We start from the raw sequence: 10,207 nt of genomic DNA on the forward strand, positions 1-10,207 counted from the left end.
AGCACGCGTTATGGAATGAGGCCCATCTCCAATCGCTAAGTAGTTTTAGTTTCGCTACAATTTAGAAAAATAAGTGTCTTTGTTTATTTTCCTCGAACATCACTTTGCCCTACCGGTAGCAAGCGAGCGGCAAGACAGTACGCAGTAGTTGTGTTTTCTGTACTGCTTACTGTGTTGGTGTGCAATAATAGTAGATTATTGTCGTGGCCTGGAAGTAGCCAATTGCTGGCTGAGTATGAGTATTAAACGGACGAGGTTGCGGCTTTTCTCAAAAATGATGAATAATTCTGAAATAGACTAAACTTTTTCTCAAAATATATCATAACATTTAATTTTATTCCAATTATTTTTCTTATGCTTTCCCGCCTTTTTTCATTAAAAATAAACTGCAGGTGTATTTTTCCACCGAAAACACCACAAGCTGTTTCAGACCCAATAAAAAAGTCCGAAGTTCCAACAAAATATCTGATACCGCCCATTAGATTTGGCTGTATACGACTTATGCCAACATTTCCATGGCCTTTTTAACTTTAAAAAAAAATTGTGACTGATTGCAGGTGCGCTAATTTATTATTGTCGAGCTAGCGCGCCTGCAATCTTTTTAACTTTTTAATTTTTCGTTGACCATAAACTATGCACTTCACCTTCTGATATGTAAAGAATAATGTCAACTTTTACGGACATTTTTGAGAAAAGAGTTATTGTATTGTATTGTATTGTACGCACATACTTTACAACGCACCAACATTCCATTGACCATGTCTCTACTTACAGCTGCAAGCAATGCGCCGCGGTGAGCACGGAGTCGCCGCTGATGATAGCGCCACCGCACCACAGCTCGTCGTTCACCAAGATGGCCGCCATGAAGGGGAACTCATTGACGTCGGCGGACTCGTCTGCATTGTAGATGCGCCGGTAGCGGTGGCTGAGCGGTGGGAACACCGGCGGCGGCGGCGGCGTCGTGCTCGTGGTTGTAGAACTAGTTGTGCGTAATGCTGTGGGCGGCATTGGGAAACGTTAAGGCATTGAAACAGATTTTAACATGAATTTTGAGGTAGGATAAGCAAGTGCAGCGTTGGACGTTCACCGCCTTGTAGGGTAGGGACACGGATTTCTTAGCTTGCGATATGGCTAACACGCGCTAGCTATGCGGTCTGTAGCCTCAGCCGCTTGTAGGCGTCCGTTGATTTCACCGGTTTTGCGGTGTTGTATGGTTTCGTTGCCGGACAAGCGTCCGGTGCATGTGCATACATTCATTGTAAGCTATACAACACCGCCCGGAAAATTAGCCGCGAAAATAGCGGACGTTTACCGGCGGCGTCTGTAGTCTCCCGCTCGATTTCTCATTTAGAACAATCTTAAAGGAGGGTTAATCTTAAACCTGGTTAAAATCGGGGATTCACGGTGGATGCAGACGAAATCGATATATAGAATAGGGTAGTGTTGTGTCCTGGGTATAAAATTATTATTCTATTTAGTCTCGTCAGCTCTACATTATCAGAAAAAATATTATTCTATTTAGGGGCTGTTTCACCATCCATTGATTAGCGTTAACTGGCGGTTAGGTGTGATGCCGTCTCTATTTATTTCGTTCGAATAGACGGAGACGGCATCACATTTAAACGTCGGTTAACGCTAATCAATGGATGGTGGAACAACCCCTTAAGTCCCGTCAGCTCTACATTATCAGAAAAATTGGACAAGTTTTTTTTCAAACAAAAAATGATAATGGGGGCCCGAGACTCGCTTAAGGCTGTTTCACCACCCATTGATTAATTTTATTTGACGGATAAATGTGATGCCGTCTCTGTCTATTCGAACAAAGCAAACAGAGACGGCATCACATTTATCGGTCAAATAAATTTAATCAATAGATGGTGAGGGTTAATAATATAATGTTATTAGGATACTGTCCATTATTTATGTATAATTACTAGCCGTTGCCCGCGACTTCGTCCGCGTAGAATTCGTTTTTCGCTATCCCGCGGGAACTTTGCAATTTTCCGGGATAAAACTATCCTATGTCCTTCCTATGTTAATCGGTTCAGCGGCTTAGACGTGATGAGATAACAAACAAACAGACTCAAAAACTTTCGTATTTATGTATGATATTAGTGGGATAAAAAGTTGAGAAATGTCCGTTGTGCTTACTTGTCTGTACCGTGGCTTTACGCGAATGTTTCTTGGATGTAGCCTTCCGCGAGTGCTTCTGCGTGGTCACCTCAACATTATTCCCCGCGTATTCCCACTGCTGGCCAGCCCGCCGGGGGTACCTCTCCTCAGCTTGCCCCTTCCCTTTTCAAGCAAAAGAAGGTTGCGTTTCCACCAGTGCGAGAAACGTGGTTGTCATGGACCAATAGAAACGCTTCATTTGTCTATCCTCGCTCGGCGCAGCTTTAGTGAGGCTCTAGTGACTAGAGACTAGAGCCACACTAAAGCTGCGCTAGCATTAAATTAAAGTCTAGTGGAAACAGCTCAGCGGAGTCAGGATAGGTAAATGGAGCGTTCCATTGGTTCATGACAAACACATTCTTCGCAACACAACACAATACGAAATTCAAAAATCGAAGTTCCTATTCATAATTTCATATCGTACCTACCGTCCCTCGCTCACTCTCCTATTAAATAATATTACGGCTTCAGTAAGTAATAAGTTCGAATTTTGCATTTCGTAGTACAAGGTTTGCAGGTGGTAGGACCGTGTGCAAGGTCCGCCTGGATTGCTACACCATCTTGCTCGCTAATCCTGCCGTGAAGCAGCAGATTGCACTGTTGTGTTTCGGCGTAGAGAGTAAGGCATGTGAAATTACTGGCACTTGAGGTATCCCATCTTAGGCCTCTAGGTTGGCAATTTGGCATGTTTATGGGCGGTGGTGATCTCTTACCATCAGGAGACCCACTTGCTCGTTTGCCATCCAGTCGAATAAGAAAAAAAAGAGAAATGCAAATGTTCGTTCTCGGGTTTTGGGTGTTTAATTTGTATTTTATTTAAGTATGCATAATACAAGCATGTTTACCTATATAGGTACTTTGGGATTAGGTCAATTGGTGTCAAGTGTCCCGTGTTATTTATTTGGTTGCGGGCAACCGGTGAATGCAAGTGGCGAGATGTCGTTCATTGTGGCGTTCTAAGGGGGAAGTCCTTGTTCAGCAGTGGACGTCTTCCGGCTGATGATGATGATGATGGTGATTTGGCACGAGAGAAACTTACTCAGCTTGTCATCATCGGAGATGCTGTCGGAGGAGTCGACCTGCCCGAAGGCCACGGTGTTCAGTTTGGTGTGAGCGCACGCGACCTGCAGCGCCACGTATAAAACCAGCGCCATTTTGTTGAGAGCCGCCATTTTGTTGCAGCTGAAATTTAAATGAAATTTAAATGTCATCGTCATAGCGCACCCTGAGCGCCCTGCGCGTGCGCGTCCAGTACAACGACGCGTACAGGATGTTGTTCGGGCTCGGCTATGTTCGCCGCTCACGGCACGGATGGCTTCCGCGCCATCATGAGGAGGTGCTGTGCTTCATTGCTGGTGCGCCTGCGCGGCAGCCCCAACACCATCGTGGACGCGTTAGTTGGCAGGTGAGATTCCCCAATGTTGCAGCGCTGGATGCGGTGTCATACGCGGCCATTGGCGTGTATAATTTGATTGATTGATTGATGGTATAGCTGACACGGTTTGCATGGAGCGGGTGGGTGGACGCCTGTTGGAAGTGCACCCGCGCCAGCAGCTAGCGTAGGCCCTAATTGCTTTCAGACAATATATTCGACACGTTAATGAATTGCACTTTAAAGTTGAATATTTTGCAAACAGATCACTGAATCGAAAAATCGTTTCAGCAACACCTAATGATTTTAAAAGACCTATCCAACGATACCCCACACTACAAGTTTGGATGAGAAAATAAATCACCCCCCCTTTAAGTCTATGGGAGTTACTCTAAAATTTTTTTTTGAATTATTTATTGTACCATTTTGTCGGCATAGTTTACATATATATTCGTGCAAAATTACAGCTTTCTAGCATGGTCCCTGAGCAAAGCTGCGGACGGACAGACAGACAGACGACATGGCGAAACTTAAGGGTTCCGTTTTTGCCATTTTGGCTACGGAACCCTAAAAATGATCAATTGCGGGTAGTTCGAGATACGAGTGCTGGTACTTTTTGTGATCAAGTGCGGGTAGTTCGAAGGTTTTGTAAGACATAAGACACTTATAGCCTATTCTTTTTTTGTATATTAGCATACCAGCTAATATACAACCAGACCAGTCTTACCAGGCTTCTCAGTTTTGAGGTAGTTCGTCCGTAGGGGTCCGACTCTATTGTTAAACCTCAGGTTAAACCCAAAACACGCTTATTGCTCGGACTAAATTACCCTGTCTACCTTCATAAATATTATGTTATATTTCACTGTACTTAGTTTAATCAATTACCACTTATGTAGTTTATTGCATAGGTATACAAAGCGTTCAAAAACCTTAAAACCTACTTCCACACACCTTCCAATTCCATCAACAATCTCAATAATAAAACAACACCATAAAATAACCATTATATTTGCAATACATAACAGTTTCAGAAAGCAATATCATTTCAATATTGTTCGATCAATGCCAGCCTTTGCCGGACCAGCCCGAAAGCCCGCCCCACCCGTAGCCCAGGCCACCGAGGCCGCCAAGGCCGCCCCAGCCCAGACCACCCCAGCCCAAGGAGGTGATGACGGGGGCGCGGATGACCGGGGCCGGGATGATGGGGGTCCTGATGATCGGGGCGGTGATGATGGGCGCGGAGATGATTGGCTTGACCACCGGGATGGACAGGCCGTGGTTGATGATACTAGAGCTGAGGGAAACGCCGCCACCAGGGATCACTACGGAGCCTGTTGGTAGAAGATTCAATTAAAACTTCTCTCATTTTAAATAGGAAGTAAAAGACGATAGACAATAAAGTTCTATTCGGGCTTGAACACGAAATACAGAACTCTAAAGTATGTCGATCTGATGAGCGGAATCTAAGGTCGTCCACGGCAGTTAAAAGCAACCTGAAGATACAATAATCTTAATTCCATTTAAGTACTAGTTAATAAGAATCTAGATTATTTTTATTCCGCCTGTTCAATCTATAAGCCGTAACAGACGATCGAACGGTCCGGCGGACCGAGAGGGATGCAGCCATCTGTTAAAATGGATATCCATACCACCATCTTACTCTAACAGGCAGGGTGTGTGTCTCTCGGTCCGCCGGACCGTTCGATCCTCTGTTACGGTTATGTTCGATCTCCGCTTCTTGGTCGATCAATCTCGGCTTAAATCAGTCTCTTTTTAACCCCCGACGCAAAAGAGGGGTGTTATAAGTTTGACCGCTATGTGTGTCTGTCTGTCTGTGGCACCGTATCTCTTAAACAGGAGGACCGATTTAAATGCGGTTTTTTTTTAAATTAAAGCAGGTTTTCCAGTGATAGTTTTTAGACATGTTTCATCAAAATCGGTTCAGCCGTTTTTGAGATATTGAACTTGAAAGTGGCAAAAGTCGGGGGTTGTCCAACTTTCTGTTGGTTAGGTAATTCGATATCGAAATGGATCCATTCCGTGGCAATTCGGAACATCGCATCGGATTCAATCATTCCATTCTTTATATTAGGGATCATTGAAATCTTTATCAAGCGGGAATAGCGGGATATATGGGAACATAGTTACGAGAATGGAGCAAAAGAGGACAGCAAGGGGCCACCCATAAGTTACGACACATTTTGAGGACACAAACAGGAACAAAAGAATTTCAATTTTCATAGCATTCCGTCTGACAAGGGTGGAAAGGGCATAAATGGTCAAAATTGGTGTGACGTAGTTGGGTACTTTATTGAAGGCCCCCAAATGGGACGCGTTATAGGCCATTTAGAAAATGGACCCTGTTAGGTTGAGGGTCGCTTACCGAGGCCACCCCAGGACACGGGGTTCGCTGCCACCGCACCAACCAGAGCCAGGACTATTGCCACCTGGGAAAATAAAATAAAATATAAAAAACCGGCCAAGAGCGTGTCAGACACGCCCAAAATAGGGTTCCGTAGCCACTACTAAAAAATTAAGTAATATTTTTCTAAGGATTTCGTATTTTATACGGAATCTTCCAAGTTTAGGTATATTTTATACCTTAGGCTGCTATTTACTCTTAAACTACTAATAATTCTCAAGCCAACTTAGCCGTTATAGTTTTCCTTGAAAGTTCGATATACTTAGTACCATCCGATTTAAAAAAAAAACCTCCCACCGGTTTAGATTTTAGAAGGGGAGGGGGGGGGAGGGGACGCAGGGGACGCTCGATTTTAATGAAAATTTGCACTTTAAAGTTGAATATTTCGCAAACACATCACTGAATCGAAAAATCGTCTGAGCAAATCCCTAATTGTTTTTAAAAAGACCTATCCCACACATAGGGATGGATGAGATTTTTTTTTTAGAATTTTTTATTGTACCATTTTGTCGGCATAGTTTACATATATATTCGTGCAAAATTACAGATTTCTAGCATTGATAGTCCCTGAGCAAAGCCGCGGACGGACGGACGGACAGACAGACAGACAGAGACATGGCGAAACTATAAGGGTTCCGTTTTTGCCATTTTGAACCCTAAAAATTGGACAAGTCTACTTGGTCGGTGTTCAAAGTGACGCGACGAAGGTGAAGTCTTGACTTGATCTAAAGGCGATAAGATGTAGATTTCAACTAGGCAGTTTAGACATTTGACGATTAAGACAATGTTGGGGATTCCCCGACTTTTTTAAGTTCGTCAGGTTATTTTCTACTCACCGCGCACTTCATGTTTCCCAGATGTATTTAGTATCAAAACAGGACTGATAGCTACAGCAGGGAGCTGTTACATTATATAGCTGTAAGTTCACGCGGTCACGCTCGGCCAGAGACGTTTGTATCCTTTGATGATATACGGTGGGCTGGGAGCCGCTGTTGGAGAAAACTTGTTGATTTATAGTCGGTAGTTGCACGTTTTATCGATAAAATCGTACAACTAGAAAAGCTGGCGCAGCGGCTGAAGTGGCCGCGAGCAGGAAAATAATAAAATACCAGGGACTCGATTCAGCATATAATTTTGTTGCTGTAGATTTTGAAGTCCCGGTGCACACAAACAAATTAACGAGTGCAAAAGCACCTGGTCGAAACGAATTTCCATCTATTCAACGAGGAAATGCTGTCTGCTGCTGCTGATGCCTGATGTCTGATTATATGTGTGGTATAAGAATTATGATGGTATTTAGTTTATAGTTAATTTTTATTTGCGATTTTAGGGAGCGGCCACACCGCTGCTTAAAAAACGGCGACGGTACGGAATCGCAGTGACGCATCGTATACGTACCGTTTTTATCGCATATACGACTTTTGGTAGAGAGCATGCGGTAAAGTCCTGACATTTACGGCACGTCACTGCGATTGCGCACCGTTTACGTATTAAAAAACGGCGCGCATACGATGCGTCACTGCGGTTCCGTACCGTCACCATTTTTTAAGCAGAGCGATATGGCCGCTTTTTATTCTTAAATTATGTATTTTATTACATTTTAAGGCTCTGTGGAGTTGTTTTTACGTGATAGAAAAACAAACATGCAAATAAAATGGGTGTCACAAGTCACGACATTTAAGATACCGACATCCGGAGAAACAATAGAAATCTCAATAAACTTAAATTGCCTTTCTCCAAAATGAAACTGGTTAAATCCAGTCCACACTATATGATGATTAAAGTTTACAACCATTTACCAAACTCAATTAAGAACTTGGACAAATCGGTGATATTTTATAAACAGTTAAAGGCATTCCTCATCGAAAGGTGTTTTTATAACTTAAGAGATTAATTACTTCAATAAAAATATAAATGAATACTGAAATAAATTTAAGATTTAAAGATTTATTGAACATAATTAACATACATGTTTTAAAATAATTAGATCGTAAGCAGCTGCAGTAGTATGAACTGTGTCGCAGCTGTTTACGCCCACCTCGGGATTATGGAGCAGTTATGTTATGTTCTAAAATAATACATTTAAAGGTTAGTAAGTGAACTTAATTATTAAGACTATGTTAGAATAAGAGAATAAAAGCAGGATATCATTTGAAAGGCAGGTTCTTAATATAAACATAATTATGGTATAGTTTATTTTGAGTAGTACTGTAGGAAATACGTTCATCAATAACCAGTAATAAATGTTTCAGTCTCATCATAAGTGAGGTTTTGCAGAAATCTCGTTATCTTATTTTTGCATTCCCAGTACGATAGTTCATGAATGTCTAATAATTTGTTCAATTGATTGTACATTTTAGCAGAAAGATATTCGTAGTGATGTCTTACAAGAGCAATACGAGAACGTCCGAGTTTGCAGATGCGGCCAGCTCGTCGCTTAGTAGTTTTTCCAACAAAAGAAAGGTCGAGATGCCTGCGCAATGCGATTTTCAAAACAAATAGTTGCCTAACAGTTAAGACATTAGCTACCTTAAAGAGTTCGCAAGTATTAAATCGAATTGGTTTGGAAAGCATAACTTTTAGAACAGCCCTTTGGGCTCTCTCCAGTCTTAGGAATCTAGTTTTCCCTGCCCCACCCCAGGCCGCTAAACAGTAGGTTAGTACAGACTGTGCCAGTGAGAAGTAAACAGTCTTTAGAATTTGTTGGTCAGCAACAGGTCTAAGGGTCTTAAATACGTAAATTAATTTCCTAACCCGGCTGACAGCCGCCTCCACCTGGTCACCCCATGTCATTAAAGAGTCCATTAAAATGCCGAGATATTTAACAGTAGAAGATTGCGTTAGTTCAGTGCAGCAGCATGAGGCATCATCGGGGTTGCAACTGTGAGCATAAATAGACAGTGGAGAGGGGGGCAGAGAAGATGCCCTTGGGGCGAAAGTTATGAAAGTGGTTTTGTGAACATTAACGGTCAACAGATTCCTTGCTAACCAATTCATCACTGTTCTTAATGTAGATTCAGCGAGGAGTCGAGCCTCCTCCCATGTAGTTGCCCTTATAAGAAGGGCAGTGTCATCAGCATAGGCCAGAACCCTCACATTGCTGAGAGACAGACTGCACAGATCGTTAACATAGATCAAAAATAAGGTGGGCCCGAGGACACTACCCTGAGGCACACCAAAAGAAAGACTCACTTCATCACTGGTATATTCACCTATGCGTACTTGTTGGGTGCGATGACTGAGGTAACTTTTAAAAATATCATGTACAAGCCCTCTTACCCCAATGCGATCCAGTTTTCCTAGCAGAATCGGGACAGAGACAGTGTCGAAAGCCTTAGATAAGTCTAGGAAAATACCAATTGTTTTAAGTTTGAAATTATAATTACTTATAATTGTATTTGTGAGAGCCAAAACAGCATCTTCTGTAGACTTTCCACTACGAAAACCGAATTGATTATCAGAAAGTATTGAATATGATTCAAGATATTTTTTTAAACGAGAATTTAGAATTTTTTCAAGGATTTTGGAAAGTGATGACAATACGGATATAGGCCTGTAGTTGCAAACACTGTCTCTGTCTCCGCTCTTATGTATAGGGTGTACAAGGGCTCTTTTAAATACCTGAGGGAATGTGCCTGACGACAGACAAAGATTATAAATGTGCGTCATTACGGGCACAAGGACGGAACGCGCTGCCTTAAGTAGTGATGCTGGTATGCCATCCCAACCCACTGCACAGTTTCGAAGTGTCATAATAATACGTTCAACTTCTTCGCAATCAGTCTCTAATAAAGCCATAGAATTGGCTTGCGAACAATTTCGCCGAACCGGATCCGTGTCATGATTGGAATTCCCGGAAAATTTTGAGGCGAGCTCCTTCCCAATACCGCTAAAATATTCATTTACCAGTTTAACTGCCACTTTCGGGTTTTCATTTAAGGACAGGAGATTATCAGCGGTGGAAGTTTTATGTTCAAGGTTGGTTAAATTTTTAATAAGTTTCCAAGTAGCTTTTGGATTATTTTTAACTTTTTTAAATTCCATCCGTTCATAAGCTAGTTTAATTTTTTTAAGGAGATTTGTACAAAAATTTCTGTAGCGTGTGTATGTCAGTCTCGCCAGATGATTATTGGGCTCTTTTTTACTTATTTTATATAAACGATCACGATTTCTCACGCAACGTAATAGCCCAGGGGTCATCCAAGGCTTGATAGTTCTCATTCTACTACCTATGCCAACAG

At 42.2% G+C, this 10,207-nt stretch overlaps 2 protein-coding genes across 5 annotated transcripts; both read right to left on the reverse strand.

Moving 5' to 3' along the window:
• Positions 1–772: 772 nt before the first annotated feature.
• On the reverse strand, positions 773–4,563 carry LOC141427085 (trypsin-like; the record flags this gene model as incomplete). 4 transcript variants are annotated; one of them, XM_074086316.1, is given in 4 exon segments in its annotated part: positions 773–995; positions 2,152–2,295; positions 3,212–3,354; positions 4,496–4,563. In XM_074086316.1, coding segments are annotated over 4 exon segments (563 nt in total), but the record flags the coding sequence as incomplete, so codon positions are not given.
• A 24-nt stretch (positions 4,564–4,587) lies between these two features.
• Positions 4,588–6,978, reverse strand: LOC141427086 (uncharacterized). The gene is made up of 3 exons (XM_074086320.1): positions 6,803–6,978; positions 5,928–5,991; positions 4,588–4,875 (listed from the first exon to the last, which is right to left on the reverse strand). Exons 1-3 carry the CDS (start codon positions 6,812–6,814, stop codon positions 4,604–4,606), a joined length of 348 nt encoding a protein of 115 aa, XP_073942421.1. The 5' UTR covers positions 6,815–6,978; the 3' UTR covers positions 4,588–4,603.
• Between the last annotated feature and the right edge of the window lie 3,229 nt (positions 6,979–10,207).

The sequence above is a fragment of the Choristoneura fumiferana genome, chromosome 4 (assembly GCF_025370935.1).
Source record: "Choristoneura fumiferana chromosome 4, NRCan_CFum_1, whole genome shotgun sequence".
Classification (NCBI taxonomy): Eukaryota; Metazoa; Arthropoda; class Insecta; order Lepidoptera; family Tortricidae; genus Choristoneura; species Choristoneura fumiferana.